The 15,846-nt window shown below is 44.4% G+C and overlaps 2 protein-coding genes across 7 annotated transcripts in view; both read right to left on the reverse strand.

The window, feature by feature from the left end:
- LOC130859187 (nuclear autoantigen Sp-100-like) overlaps positions 1–3,159 on the reverse strand; it is a 37,161-nt gene extending 34,002 nt beyond the window's left edge. Inside the window, exons 1-2 of the mRNA XM_057746490.1 lie at positions 2,988–3,159; positions 344–510 (exon numbers count right to left, since the gene is read on the reverse strand). Coding sequence (XP_057602473.1) covers positions 344–510; positions 2,988–3,159 — 339 coding nt within the window. The remainder of the gene's footprint in view (positions 1–343; positions 511–2,987) is intronic.
- Positions 3,160–9,813: 6,654 nt separating this feature from the next.
- Positions 9,814–15,846, reverse strand: part of LOC130858736 (nuclear body protein SP140-like protein) — a 68,392-nt gene continuing 62,359 nt past the window's right edge. For all 6 annotated transcript variants that reach the window (XM_057745683.1, XM_057745682.1, XM_057745678.1 and 3 more), the window contains 6 exons: positions 15,453–15,497; positions 12,459–12,574; positions 11,660–11,768; positions 11,305–11,382; positions 10,946–11,089; positions 9,814–10,166 (listed from right to left, as the gene is read on the reverse strand). In XM_057745683.1, the coding sequence (XP_057601666.1) occupies positions 10,059–10,166; positions 10,946–11,089; positions 11,305–11,382; positions 11,660–11,768; positions 12,459–12,574; positions 15,453–15,497 (600 nt within the window). In that variant the 3' untranslated portion in view covers positions 9,814–10,058. The remainder of the gene's footprint in view (positions 10,167–10,945; positions 11,090–11,304; positions 11,383–11,659; positions 11,769–12,458; positions 12,575–15,452; positions 15,498–15,846) is intronic.

Here is a 15,846-nt window from a genome sequence, read left to right on the forward strand (position 1 = left end):
AGGTGATCTGAGGAAAACAAAATTGTTCCAGGGCCACAAGAAAATAAATCCTTGCTGCAAAGCCTCATGAAGTACCGTTGCCTTCAGACAGGACTGCCAGCTGAGCAGTAGTTGCAAAAGAAGTAGTCACCTGTGTTGTGACAGCAGGACTCAACCAGCAGGTGCCCTACTGCAATTTAAAATTCAATTTCCTTATTACACACTCCTGTCCACCATTATACTACAGGCAAGTGTTCCCCTACGCCACATGTAAAGCAAAGGTTTACTGCAGAGTCCAAAAGACGGTACTGAAATGGCAGCGTGGTCAGAAGCAGAGGTGGAAGGAAGGGGGAGAAAGACTGACCTGGTGCTGACTTCTCTGCTCCCACAAGCCATCTTTCCCACCCGGCCTGGCCTGGGCCTGAGCTTGGCCTCTGACCTCTCCAGTCTCCCCAGCCTCGGTCCAAAGAGGCTGCCGGAGCCCTGAGCCCTGAGCAGGAAGTCTGCTCTGGGACTCACCCAGAGACAGCCCTGCTCAAGTGGGGAAAACAGAAGTGAAAGTATGTCAGTGAGTTGTGCTGTGCACATGCCCTCCCTCTTCTCACAGCTCCACGGGGCTTCCAGACATCGTGATATGTGGTCCCAGGAATGGAAGACAAGGAGTGGCAGTCAGGGCCTGGAGGGCCAGGGGAGGAAAAGGGCCAGCCCCCAGGGGTCCACCTATTTGCTCAAAGACAGCAACAACTTCTGTGTAACCCCAACTGTCCTCACCCTCCTACCTTCTCAGAGAGATTCAGAGCTTAGCACAGGGTCAGGGGCAAACTCCACGTGTGCCCCTTCTCCTTGCCGAGATGACCGTGGCGGGAGGAGGGAAAGATGGAGACTTCCAATCTCTCTCCAGGCTGTGGGAGAGCCTGGACCAACCCAGTTAGGTCCCAGCCTCCAGAGAGAGGGCTGGTGAAGTGGACATCCGCTAGAGCAATGGTTTCCACATGGTGCCCTCCTGAGTTTGACTTCCTTTAGCTGTAAGTAGGGTTTTCACCCAGTGACATCTGAAGATGAGGGGGAGGTTTTCTACCTTCTCTCCACTTCTCTTTTTTCTTTCCCCCAAAGGAGTGAACATCACATCTCAGCAGCTGGAACAGATGTCAGGACACTGATGAGGGCATCTTTACCAGCAGGCAGGGTCTCAGTGGTACCAGGTGCTGCACACGCATGGATCCCTCTCTCCCTCCCTCATTTTGGGGGGCAGAAGGACTAGTAAGCTGAGCCTCTGTTAGGCATAGCTGTCCTCTGCTCCTGACTCCATGGGGCATGGGGTCCAGATAAGGCTGGCCCCTCTCCCTCTTCTCTCTGCCCATGGGTAGCTGGTGGACCAGGTCACTGCCATGCTGGGTGTTGACATAAATGTGCCCACTTTTCTGTTGTCTGTTTAGGACCTCCAAGATGAGTAGTTGGAATTAAAGGCCACCTAGCAATGGCTGGGCAGACAATCCACAGTGTGGACATTCCCATGCAGGAGCTGCTCCTGGCCCCTGGAGGAGACCTTCCTCTGGGTCTGAGAAAACTGGGCCTGCATCACACTGAAAGCAGTGGAGGTTTCTGAAGCATCCCCAGGCCTCTGTGGAGAATGCAGAGTCTTTGATACAGGAAACCACAGGGCAGAAGACCCGCCAAGGTGATGAGCTTTGCAAGCTTCACCAGGAGCAGCTTCCGCTCAGACTTCAGTAGTGGGGCTGAGTCTCCAAGCTGGGAGACCCCAGTGGGGACCAGAGGCTTGTCCCCAAGATGACACAGTAGGATCTGGGATCTGAGCTTGAAAGGCAGGAGGAGGCAGCAGCCGCAGCCACAGTGGCCACTGGGGCCAGAGGATCAAGACTGTGGCTCCTCTGTGGGTGTAAAGTGGAGGGGAGCGGGTGCCTGGGACCTACGTGGTTACACTCAGGCCCTTCTCCAGTATCCCCTTCCAGGGGCAGCACGTCAGTCAGCAGGACTGGCCTGGACCCCCTGCTCCTCCCTCCTCCTGGGAGACGCTCTGGTCGGGGGTTGGATGGAAAGGGTGAGTCTGCTCTTTGTTGGGTTTTCCTGGGCTCATCCTGCCTGCAGAGGCCAGGGCTCTGTCGGTCCCTCCAAGATCAAGTGCACAAGGACAGCAGCCTGGGGAATGGGATGGGGGTGGAGGTGTGTGACTGATTGGAGCTGTCTGAGGCTGTGTGGATGAGGCCAATTTTGAGGTTCAGTTTTAGGGATCTCATTTTTGCCACACGGTAGGCCACAGCACTAAGCCCAATCCAGCTTTTATCATGAAGAAAACTAGTATTTTGACCCTTCATCTGTCTCTCCTTTTGGCCTGTCAGTTGGTTTTGAACTCAAGTGAAGAGGATTTGTACACAGAATTTGGGGTTCTTCTCCATGACTTTCACCTTCCTGGGCTTTCCCCCTCTCTCCCCAGAAAGCCTGGTTACCCTGGGCTTCTTCCCTGTCTCTGCTGACCAGAGAGAAAGTGAGCTTCCTACCAAAGTTTTGGCGGCACCATGTAAGGCTGGGGCTGCTCTCAGAGTTAAGTAATAATAAAACAGGAAACATTTTGTTCTGGCCTCTTCCCCTGAGTTTTGACTTCCCTCTACCATCAGCTTGCTTTTGTTCACTTTCTAGAAGCAGTAGGCAAATGTTTTTTGCATATTGTCTTCACAGGGAGGTCTTCCCTCCCTATTTACACAGAGAGAGCTAGAGAATCCCTTTCTTTCCTCCAGACAGAAGGCCTGGTCCTCTCCACCTGCATAGCAGAGTGTGTGCTGATGCCCTGGGGTCCACACTGGGAGGTTCAGGCTGGGGGTCATTACCAAGTGGCCCAGGACTTCAGGAGCACTAGTCCTTCTGCAGCTCCCAGAGACACAGGCACACACTTTCCAGGTAAGACCACACCCAGGCTCTTTTGTGGCCAACAGCCCATCTGTGTCCATGTAAATGGAACTGCCAGGGGTAATGGGCTTTGTGGCCATCCTTGCCCTTGGCTGTCCTGGGGGGTGGAGTGGGCGCTCTCCCTTCTAACATGATGACCGACTCAGCCTTAATCTCCAAAGCATGGGCAATGGAACCACGGTCAACCTGTTCCATTCGATTCTGGGAACGTGGCCCTGAGACTCCGCGGCCTCTCTGACTGGCCTGGGACCATCCCATTCCTCCCCTTAGACACGAGAGCTCACCGGTGGTCCCCAGGTGGGTTCTGCCAGTCAGTTGTGTTGTCCTTGGCTGTCCAGCCTCCTCCACCCCTTTCCTAACAGTCCTGGATTTCTTTGGGTGAGGACTTCTCCCTTTGTGTGCAGGAGTAGAGGTAATGTTGATCAAGACACTGGCCCTTGAGCGAGCCAGGCCAGCCAGATGCTCTTCAGGGAGCTGGACTTTCATGTGAATTTTGTTGAGGAGTTAAAACAAAGTTGCGTAATGTTTGTTCAGTGGCAGCTCCTTAACAAGATGGCAGAGATGTTCCTGGTGCTCAGTTCCTGGAACTGCTCTGCTTCCTGCCTGGTTCTGGGGCTGTTTGCAGGTTCTGAGCCCAGCCTCCTGCCCTTTCGTGAACCACTGTGCATCCCATCAGTGAAGTGCTTTTCTGTCTAACCTAAGTAAAGTTGGCAGTGCTGGCAAAGAGCCCTAATTGATACAAGGATGTTTGTGTGTAAATTTTCTTAATTTACCTACTTATTGCTTTCAGGGTCAGCACTTTGTAAGTGCATAACAAATATAATCTCATTAACCCTTGCATATTGCCTCCATATTCACATAAACCAATTCACATTTTATATATAAACAAACAAATATATATATATATGAGAGAGAGAGAGACAGAGTTCTGTTTCTCTGGAGAACACTGATTAATACAGTCATCAACATATCAACGTAGTGAACCAATGTAGTATACTACAGAGTGTCCAGAGAGTCTTGGTCCCTTCAGGCTATATTCTCCTGCAGGGAGAGCAGGAAAATTTATATAACCCTGGGGCAAGACTGTAAACATGTACTACTGTCCAGTCCATGAGAATGTGAACTACTTCTTATCCTACTTCCTATTGAATATTTTAAAAGTACATTTTTTCATATTAATAGTTGCACGACACATACCATAGGCCATGCTAATCTGCTCTAATGAAGACACAGCACCTAGCAATAACAGCTGTACAACAGCTGCAACTGGGGCTGATATTGGTTAAGTTTCTAGCAGTCAACTAGCAGCCATGAGCCACTTAGCTTTTGCAGAAGCCAGACTGTAGTTCAAACAAAGATGTAATGAGGATTACAACCCTTGCATCCTTAAATCTTTGCACATGGCACTAATCTCTGTCAGTCCCTCATTCCCCGGGGATGATTTTCTCTCAATTTACTGTTTTCACAAAGGGAAAGTTCAGTTTCAAGGCCTTCTGCTTGGCCTTTCCTAAGACAGTCATTGCTACCTCATAGGTTAAAGAACCAAGGTCAGTCAACTGCTATGTATTTTCTCATTACCCTTACATTCAGGAACTGGGGTAATGACTGCTGGGTGACCCCATGGATTGAGTGGACATTACCTTACTCCCGTACACTCCACTCTAACAGGGACCATGGTGGTGCTTTGGGCCCCCAGATATTAGCATCAACTCAAATGCGGTATCAACAACTGTTAAAAGATCTGTGTATCTTCCTTTGTCTGGCATATGGTTACTTGAATAAATGGCTGAGGTCCTTTTGGTGAAAAACTCAGCGAATCAGTACATTTATACTTTCTTATGATACCTGCCCTCATTTCCACGAGCAGGTCCTAGATTTGGCTCAGGTCTGTAAACTGGGCAAGGGATCTTGACTTTTTATTGGGGTAGCTGAATCTCAACCATCTGTCACCTATTTTTAATCTTTTTTGATGATATATATGAAGCAATATCCTTGTTGGCTGCCCAAGTGTCTATAAACTTAAGGTGTATAGAATGATGATTTGTCTTATATACATCATAAAATGATTACCACAGTAAGTTTAGTGACCATGTCCTATTAGCTATCCCCATAGACATCTTTGGGCCAGGGCCCCAGCTGTCATTCTAACCTTGCTGTGTATTACAAAAATTACTTCATCTTGTTTCTCTTTCCTAAGAGGCTCTTAATTCCTATATGGTAAAAATCATGACTTATGAGCAGTGGAGCTGCCATGACAAGTTAAGGTGACTCCAAAGCTGAGGCTGCAGTAGAGAACATAGCAACTGGTGGGAATGTAAAACAAGGAAATTTGAAAAATAGTTTGGCAATTTTTAAAAAAGCTACACCTGAGTACCATACCACCAAATTTATTAGATATTTACTCTGAATACATGAAAAATACAACCATAAAAATATTTGTGCATGAATATTCATAGCAACTTTATTTGTAGTAATAGAGCTGAAAACAACCCAAATGTCCATTAATCAATGAATGCATAAACAAATTGTGATATATTCATATTTAATAAGAATTAGTACATCCAACCATTTGAATGAGTCTCAAAATAATTACAAAGAATGAAATAAACCAACAAAAAAGAGTGGATAGTATATTATCCAATTTATATAAAAATCTAGAAATTGGCAACAAATCTAGAGTGATAGAAAGCAAATAAATATTTTCATGCAGAATGGGTGAGAGATATGATGAAGGTTGAATTATGAAAGGGCAAAAAAGAAACTTTGAAGATAATAGGAATGTTTATTATTTGGTCATTGTGATAGTTACTTGGGTTTGTACAAATGTCACAACTTATCAAATTGTGCAGTTAAATATGTACAGTTTATTGTACATCCGTTATATCTCAAGAAAGCTACAAAAATATTTAAAATATGCCAAACCCTCTGCAAAGGGTAACTGACATGCACTGTTGACATATAGAAGTGTACTATATAGTTCCAGTCCACTATGAGAATATATACTCCCTCTGTCCTTTTTCTACAGTTATTTCACTTGGCTGAACATAGATACCATCCCAATGTGAATACAACCTATTTTTAAAGACAATATAGCATAATTATGCTAATGAGAAAAACTAAAAAAATAGATAAATCATATTCATCATATATTAATGAGTGGCACTAACCAGTGTTAATAAGTATCTGAAGTGGCTGCTCTCATCCAATGCTAATGGCAATAACTTACTAGAAAAAATTATCACAATGCTGATCACAATTTTAGAACTCAACATTGCTGTTTATTAACATGAAATTAGACTCGTGAAATATCAATAATTAAGATGTTCATTGTAATTAAAATACAAGAATGTTCATTGTAGTTTTGTACATATTAGTAAAATGCTGAGGGAAACTCCATAAAAGTAAATGATCATTTATATGGCATTTTTGATAAATTACTTATGCCATGGAATAAGATGCAAGCAGAAAAAATAGTACTTTAGAAAATATATAGTACTTGTGTACTTGTAGGACTCTCATTTAACAGTAGTAAATAGTATACATAAAAATATCCTTTCAGATTTGTTTGCAATCACAAAATTCAGATATACACTACATTTACATAAATAACAAAATAATTTAATTATGTTACCTTCAGACCATGGAATGCAGCTAAAAGTGATGAGGTAAATCTTTTACATTGTTACTGATTTTCAAAGGTGGCTGTGACGCAATCAGTAATATGCACATATACCAACACACAAACACACAAACAATTCCCAAAATTTTATGTCTGATGCTACTATCCTATCTTATAAGTGTGTCTGAATGTGTGAAATAAAGAGAGAGGAAAAAGCCTCACATACTCACAGAAGAATATACTATAAATTGTTAATAACATTATCTTGGGGCTTGGATGGGATTGTCACTGTTTGGGAAAGTGTATTACAAAATTTCACTTTTAACTTCATCCATCCTCTGTTAAGTTTTAAAACTTTTATAAAGTACATGTGTCATTTGTAATTTAAATCATAGGGGAAATAATTGGAAAAGAATATACTAGTCATCCTATTTTGTTTAATGAAAAATTCACTGAATAAAACAATGCGTATTATATGACTTCATTTCTGAAATAAATTATATATGTGTATATATTAGTCTGCTTTCTCTAGTTTTCATGATACATTAACAAAATTTCCATGGGTAACACTTGTTTTCTGTGACTCTATTCAAGATGGCTTTAACCTCATGACTCAGTGTACAAAAATAAGTTTGTATTTGGGATCTGCAGGTAAGGGCTCTTCAAGCATTTCTTAGAACCGGAATAAATCTTTACTGCTCACAGTTCATTGGCTGAACTAGGTCAAAGATAACAGTGATCTCTGCCTCTAGGTAAGCACTATAAAGTAAGAAGACAGTGAGTGGAAAATTAGAATCATCTTATTAGAAGACGAATGGAACATGTATCAAATGTTTCAAACAATAAAACAATGTACCACAGTTCAAAAATATGAAAAGTATTAACACAGGTTACCTATCCCTAGGTCATAAAATAAAAAGTATCAGCTTTTCAAAAAAACAAAACTACTTCCTCTTGTTCTGACAATTAAATGCTGCCACCTGGCTTCTATTATTCTGGAATCTTATCATTTCCATTGCTACGAGGGAATCTAGTTCTGTAAAACATTCCTCCATTATGCCAACCTGCACAGGACAGCCCCCACTGAGCATCTTGAGGATGCTGGTGCCCCTCAGCTGTGTGCTTCTTATTGCCTTGTTAAGTTAGTGTCTCTGAGGCCTCTGGAGGAGCACACTCCCCTGGTGGATACGTTTTCCAGAAAGTAGAACCGTGCCAGCCTCCCTAGGCTTTTGAATCCCCCTTTGGCCACAGTCCGCCCTGGAAGGTCTGGTATCTCTGCTTCCACTTCATCTCGTGTGTGGAAGCCTGTAAGAGCCACCCAGGAGCATACTTGAACCATCCCCTTTGGCTGTTGCCAGGCTAATTAAACTTCTTGGCGCAGGAGGGTGCTTCTGTATTAACAATTTTCCCTTTTCCAGTTTCATATTCTCATTTCTTTGTCCTGGACCCACCCCCAGACACAATCTCCAGGTACCTGCTGGTACATGTTGGCCAGTCCTGGAGCTCCATTGGGGTAAATCCTCTCTTCAGCTGGCAGAACAACCCAGGACTTTCCCAGTGGGATCAGGCTGCGAGGACTCAGCAGAGTCTTCATTCAAACAAGATTAGAATGCGGTAGGGTAGGGGTCTGTCATCCAACAAAGGGTGGGGAATTCTTTTGCAGGCCCAGTGGGTTGGGGGAGACCTGGTGTTCAAGGTTATGATCTACATCTACCGAGAAAGCCTGATTCTGATTCAGGGCTTCACTCCTTTTTCACCAGGGTTCTGCCTTTGGCACAGGAGGCCATCCTGAGTTTAGACTTCAGTCTTCTCCGATGCTCTGCCATTCTTAAAATTGGGGCCTGGGTCCGGCCTTCCTTACTGTCTGCCTTCCAGCTGCAGGTGCTGCTTTGATTACTAGATTTAAGCCTGTCATTTAGTCTTTTCAATACACTAGTGGCACTTCGCAATAGCCACCAAAATCTACAGTTCTATGGTTACCATTTCTCCCTTTGTAAATGCCAATTTTACCGGCTAGTGAAATCTTCATCTCATCAAGTTTCCTACAGGTGAAAGTTTGGCAACAGCACTATTAGAGCACACCAGGGACCATCAATATACCACCCGTCACCATCCGGCCAGACTGTGATCCAACTCCAGAGCCCACCCTTACAACCTGCATGCTATGACTGTTATCTTAAGTTGGGTTCCCTAGAAGCAGAGCCTGAGACAAAGTCTCTTAAGTAAGAGGTTTATTGTGTCTTTCGAAGAAAGATTGTGGGAAAAGCTACACAAGGATTTGGTCACAGCTGCAGGCTAGCTCCAGCCTGATCCCATGCAGAACACAGGAGCATGAGTCACAAGGTAGTCCACCTCGGCACTGGAGGCTGGCTCCCAAGCCAAGGAAGTGTAACCCTCCAGGTGAAGCTGGCGCCATTTGGCTGAAGGCAATGCTTTTGGGAGGGGTGACCTCAGTAGCCAACTCTCCATGCAGCTGGGGGATAAGAATTCTGCTCAAAGCAAAGGAAACTAAAAACAAGACGAAAAGACAACCCTCAGAATGGGAGAAAATAGTTGCAAACGACTCAACAGACAAAGGATTAGTCTCCAAAATATATAAACAGTTCATTCAGCTCAACATCAAAAAAACAAACAACCCAGTCAAAAAATGGGCAAAAGACCTAAACAGGCATTTCTCCAAACAAGATATACGCATGGCCAACAAGCATATGAAAAGCTGCTCAACATCACTAATTATTAGAGAAATGCAAATCAAAACTACAATGAGGTATCGCCTCACACTGGTTAGAATGGGCATCATCAGAAAATCTACAAACAGTAAATGCTGCAGAGGGTGTGGAGAAAAGGGAACCCTCTTGCACTGTTGGTGGGAATGTCAATTGATACAGCCACTATGGAGAACAGTATGGAAGTTCCTTAAAAAACTAAAAATGGAATTACCATATGACCCAGCAATCCCACTACTGGGCATATACCCAGAGAACACCATAATTCAAAAAGACACATGCACCCCAATGTTCATTGCGACACTATTTACAATAGCCAGGACATGGAAGCAACCTAAATGTCCATCAAGAGATGAATGGCTAAAGAAGATGCGGTACATATATACAATGGAATATTACTCAGCCATAAAAAGGAATGAAATTGGGACTTTGTAGAGACGTGGATGGCTTTAGAGACTGTCATACAGAGTGAAATAAGTCAGAAAGAGAAAAACAAATATCATATATTAACGCATATATATGGAATCCAGAAAAATAGTCCAGATCAACTGGTTTGCAAGGCAGAAATAGAGATACAGTTGTAGAGAACAAACATATGGACACCAAGAGGGGAAAGTGTGGGGGACTGGGGTGGGATGAATTGGGAGAATGGGATTGCCATATATACATTACTAATAAGAAAAAAAAATCAAATTGTACACTTTAAATATATGCAGTTTATTGTATGTCAATTATAGCTCAATAGAAGTTCAAAAAAAAAAAAAAAAGAAATCTACTCAAAAAGGAGTTTTCCAGGACACCAACAACATCCACTATTCCCGTGAACTGCCCTCATTTGTTTCCTGAATAGCGAACACTTCCTTGAAATTCTTCTCAAATTCCGCCTCCAGTCTAAGTCCCATTTGGCCAAAGTCATTGAACTGGAAAAACAATAAAATGAACACAAAAATAATGATTCTCATTATCAGTGTCATCGGACACCTTGCAGTTGAGAATGGTCAGGACTCTTGTCCTAGACACGCTAAGTTACATGGACCAAGTTATGCTTAAAAAACTCATGCAGCAAAGAGTAACTGTTTCCTAAGAGCATGATTATTTCTTATTAACAAGATAGAAACAGGAAATCATACCTGCACTTGGGAACTCTTACTTATTTGATTGGGTTATTGATTTCAGTGAGAGTTAGAAAAGTAATCTTTGTTCTTTGTAACAGTGCAAATAGTACAGTGTGTCTAAGTAAGATCAGTGATCTTCCTTTCCTGTTGTCACTTCTCTTCCTCTCTGATGACCCCTGTTAACTATAAGATCCATTCACATGCAATGGAATCTGGAGTTTGGGATTTCTGAGAAGTCAGATTGAGTGTTTTGGGGGAGAGAGAAGAAGCACATGTGACTGTAAGACGCAAGTCTCTTCTCCCTGGGTTTGCAGCAGGCAGGACTGCTGTTCTCAATGGCACCTGTAGGAGGGACTGAGCTCTCAGGGGCCTGGGGTTCTGGTTGCAGGGACACCTTCTGACTCACTGTTACTATACCTTGGGGAGCTTCAGTCCTGAACAGAAAACTCACTGACTTCCAGAACCCTTGCTTTGCAGGTTTGTCATAGGATGAGGGAAACTGTAAAATTTCCCAGGCACCAGATAATGAGGGTAGAGCGACTCAATGGAGAGAAAATGAAATGGAAGCAAGGAGAACCACTTACCTTGTAAGACACCTTGTGGTTCTGAAAGATGAGGCGTATGTCCTGCATAAACTCCCCCACGTGGCGGTAACTCTGCTTATTCAGCCTCTTCTTGATCTTGTCCAACCACATGGGTTCCTTTAGGTCTTTAGAAGCCTCTTTCATCTAGTGAAAAACAAAAATCAATGGGAGAATTCCTGGCAGAGCTCACTGTGTGCCTCCTGTGGATTCCCATCAAATCCAGGAGGAACACAACACGATAAAGGTAACAGCAGCTCCTGCTCTCACTCCCATGGGATTCCGATCTCAAATCCCAGAGGTGCCCGTTTGGAGGGGGGGTAACATCACAGCAGCCTGTGATCACGGTTGTTGTTACTTACATAATAATAATATGGAATCTTCGCAAAAAAGGAGCTCTCTGAATGACAATAGACCTTCAGGAGAAGGAACTCACATTTCTGCAAAAGAAGATGGCTGTGAATGAAAAGCAGCTTGGAGACAATGAGCCCATACACCCGCCCAGGCAGAGGCAGGACTCACACCAGTATCTGGAAACATCCCCAAACATGGCTGGCCCTTGGAAGCAGACGTGCAATGGCTGCAAACAAGTTCTGGTGTGATTTCAGTGTGACTGAGTCCTGGCTCACGCTTTGGTTGCCTCTCCCCTGACCCTGCCTGTTTGACGCCTCACGTGTGAGGGGAAAGGGGAAGGCTTGGAGTTCCCACCCGACTCACCAACTGCTCCTCGGGCTGCATCTGCCTCTCCAGGACCTCAGATTCCCTGCAACGTTGCTGGCTTCCTGAAGACTCCCTCATCCTGCAGAAGGTGCAACTCCACAGGCTCCTGAGGGGCCGGGCATAAGTAAGAGAGGGCAAGACCCCTAGACACAGCCACTACTCCTGTGTCTGCCACTGTCCTCCCTTCAGGAATGTTGACAGACACAGCTCCGGGAGGAAGCGGGCACCTCCGGAGTGTCCCAGACCCCCGACGTGGGGTCTGAGCCAATGACTGTCATCAGGGGGTCAGTGCTTGGAGGTGGTGTCAGGGTGAGTAGTGGGCTCTCCTTTCTCTGTCTGCTTCTGGGAGTACAAGGAATCCTGCCCACCAGGCCTGAGTGTCAAAACTGCACCCTAACCTCTGGGGGTCTTGGGCTTCCCTCAGCCCATTAAGAACGTGACAAAATGAGGGAACCAGCCCATGTTTCCTGCCTTTTCTGAATAAGCGCAGAACACAAACAAGTGGAATTTCCACCCCATAAACAGGAGTCCATGTTGGAAAACTTCTAGGAAAGGACAGTAGAAGTATGTGGACAAAGAACCTGGCTACTGACCTCGGCCTCATCACAGAGGAGAGCAAAAAGCATTAACCTGCCACTGCCAGCATCTTGAAACAGCTCTCTGCTTCATACTGCTGGATCCCAAACCTATGGCCATGCTCTTTCCCCCTCTAGACATAGTAAGAACTCTGTAGGGAGGCTGTGTATGGCAGAAGGAAGGGTCCCTAATAAGAAGGGAGGAGCTGCATCTCACAAACCTCTCAGTTTCCACAGGTGGGATGTGACAGTCCTCATGAAAAGATCTCGAACAAGTATCACAGCAGTACAGCTTTCCTCCATCCCGGCACGTCTCACACACATCTGAGTTTCCCAGCTAGAAGGTAAAACAACATCTATATGCCCAGTGAGACCCCAGAAGGCCAGAACCAGGGGAATCTGGAACTCATTGCCTTTGTGTGAATCTGAATGGACATTTATATGCTTCTCCCTGAGATGGTAAAGAACAGCATGGCATGTGGTCTGCAATGAAATTCAGGAGGAAGGGTCTGTGTGTCAAACCAGAAAAGTCTTCCCTATAAAACCAGAGAGTCTAACACTGAAAGACTAGCAACTAAACAAGATGATTTTATAGGAATCTGAATAACTTGCAGATAAACTAAGGTCCTGAAATAAAGTGTTAAATGCATTTGCCTACACCACAATAACTAAATTGACTCCTGAAAGGGTGATTGATATATTGAGAATTTAATAAGGTGGATTAAACTTCTTGGTGTAGGAAGTAATACAAGATTATTTTAACAATTATTTTGAGTCTTGTTCTAGGCTTTTGTGTGAAACTACTTGTGTTGGGTGAACTGGGATTCTGGCTATTTCTTTTGTTTTTGAAATGGCTGTATATGAGGATGCGCTAGTCCCAAGAAGCATCTTGCAAAAAGCTCCCATTCAATGTTCTGGGGGATCCTCAAGGCCACCGCCAGTTGGAGATTGAGACTGTTCTGGCATGGAGTCATGGGACCATGTTTCTTCTCATCGGTGTAGACACTCGGAGATTACCATCATCGTTCTCCAGAAAGCGATGACCCCTCTCCCCAGAAGAACAAGGAATAACAAATATTAACCAATGTCTAAGAACCTCACATTTGTGTATTTTTTTAGCAGATGTATCTAGCTCTTTGTTTCTTAGTCCAGCTGCTCATTAGAACCTTCAGGGCAGAGTATATAAAATACTAATGTCCTGGGTGAAGGGGAAGCTGGGACAAAGTGAGAGAGTAGCATTGACATGTATACACTACCAAATGTAAAATAGATAGCTAGTGGGAAGCTGCTGCATAACACAGGGAGATCAACTCGATGATGGGCGATGACTTGGCTAGGATATGGAGGGTGGGAAGGAGTCGCAGGAGGGAGGGGATATGGGAATATATATATATATAAATACAGCTAATTCACTTTGTTGTACAGCAAAAACTGGCACAACAGTGTAAAGCAATTATATTCCAATAAAGAGCTTAAAAAAAATACTAATGTCCTGGTCCCTACACCAGAAATTCTGAATCAATTTGTCCAGGTCGGGTAGAGCCATTGGTATTCTTCTTTAATTCACAGAATGGGTAACTCTGTGTATCAGAGTCATCTGGTGAGTTTTAAACAATCACAATGTCCAAGTCACAGCCTAGACTGATTAACAGAATTTCCTCTGGGGTGGGATCCAGGCAATGCTATTTTCCAAAGGTCTTCGTTGCAGCCTAAGCTGAGACTTAGCCTGAGAAAAGGGGATATTATAGGTCAATATTCAATTGGCCTGTAATATCAGTCCCAGGAAAGATTATTAACAGCAATGAGCGTACTCTTGCTGGAAGAGCTGCCTTTTCCTCCCCATGGACTCTTGGCCATGGGCTGTGAGATCTGACCTTCTGTGTCTATATCCGTCCAAACAAGCCACACAAACACTGGACTCCAGCACTGTTTAGATGACTGGGACTTCCCTGGTGGTGCAGTGGTTGAGAATCCGCCTGCCAATGCAGGGGACATGGGCTTGATCCCTGGTCTGGGAAGATCCCACATGCCGCAGAGCAATTAAGCCCGTGTGCCACAACTACTGAACCCATGCACTGCAGCTACTAAAGCCTGCATGCCTAGAGCCCCAGCTCCGCAACAAGAGAAGCCACCGCAATGAGAAGCCTGTGCACCACAATGAAGAGTAGCCCTTGCTAGCTGCAACTAGAGATAACCCGCGCACAGCAGTGAAGACCCAACGCAGCCAAAAATAAGTAAGTAAGTAAATAAATAAATAAAATTAAAAAAAAAAAAAAAAGACTGAAGAATCCTGCAGTTGGCCAAGGGTCAAAAAGAGTGTGGATAAGATATAAATATTGTTGAGGGGATTGCTTTGGAGGTAAACTATATGTAAAACTATTTGATGATCCCTCCTCTACTGGATGTCATATCTCAGTATTACTGCATACTATCCCATGTGAGTGCTTCCCCCTGGAGTTGTGCAAGGGTGACTCTGCTTAAAATGTCCACCTTGTTGCAATGAAGGAAATCGAAATATGACTCAACTAAAATTATGGCAGACCTTAAAGCAGCCAGCCACATGGAACCAGTTTGAGTAAAAATGCCCTGTGATTTGCTACGTGGTGACCAGCTCAGCACCATGATGGCTTCCTCAAGATTGGATATAAGGCTTCTGTAAAGAACCCAGTAGCCTTGAGTGCATTTGTCTGCAGGACTCACAACAGGGTTCACATCTTAACTTGCCAGGTTGGCCTGGCCTATTCCTTCTGGTTGATGCTTAAAACCATCTAGCTCTACCTGCACCTTGGAATAGATGTTTGGGATTCTCCTTTCCCTCCCTATTGCCTTCTTGAAAATGCTGCTCTTCCCTCAAATTTCCTCCTTATCCCTCATCTGCAGGCCAGTCGTGCCCATTACTATTGATACTTCAAGCCCAGGCTCCAGAGACCCCAGTAGTCTCAAGCTCTGCCTCCCATATTCACTTTCAAGGGGAAATGAGGAAATGGGAAGGTTTCCTCTGAACAGATGGAAAGGATGCTTTCAGGCTGAGACACCCAATGCCAGAACCATGTACCTGATGTGGGTGATGCATCTACTGTTCCCTGCTCATCACGTGCAGTGACACACTCTATCTGAGTGTGAGTGTGCTTCAGAGATGCGGTGATGACGCAGAGAATGTGTCGAGGGAAGAGGCCTGCATTATTCTGGGGTTACAGGTGGGAGTTAGTACTTACACAGAGGTCATCTAAGGTTTTGTCGTGAGACTTCGGTACTCTTTTCTGCAGAAAAGAAAGATTAAATGACAACACTGAATGTGACGTATGCAACCATCACTTATTTAAACAGCAATCTGTTGAGGGATTCAAGCCACGATTTACCCATTACTTCATACTATTTTTACAGATGCATATATCTACTTGGAAAATAAAAAGTACCAAAGTACCACTGTTTGGCCCAATGCAAGTTCTATTCCCTGGCTCTCAGATGCAAGGTGGTGTTTTGTGAAACCATGCAAGGAGTTTGGCCCTGGTTCCCACAGATGGAGAAACTCTGTTGGTTTTCTTGCTTCGAGAAGCCCTTAGGCATTTTTCTCTACATTATAAAATGTCATCCCACCTAGAAGCTGCA

This window comes from Hippopotamus amphibius, chromosome 8, assembly GCF_030028045.1.
Source record: "Hippopotamus amphibius kiboko isolate mHipAmp2 chromosome 8, mHipAmp2.hap2, whole genome shotgun sequence".
Taxonomy (NCBI): Eukaryota; Metazoa; Chordata; class Mammalia; order Artiodactyla; family Hippopotamidae; genus Hippopotamus; species Hippopotamus amphibius.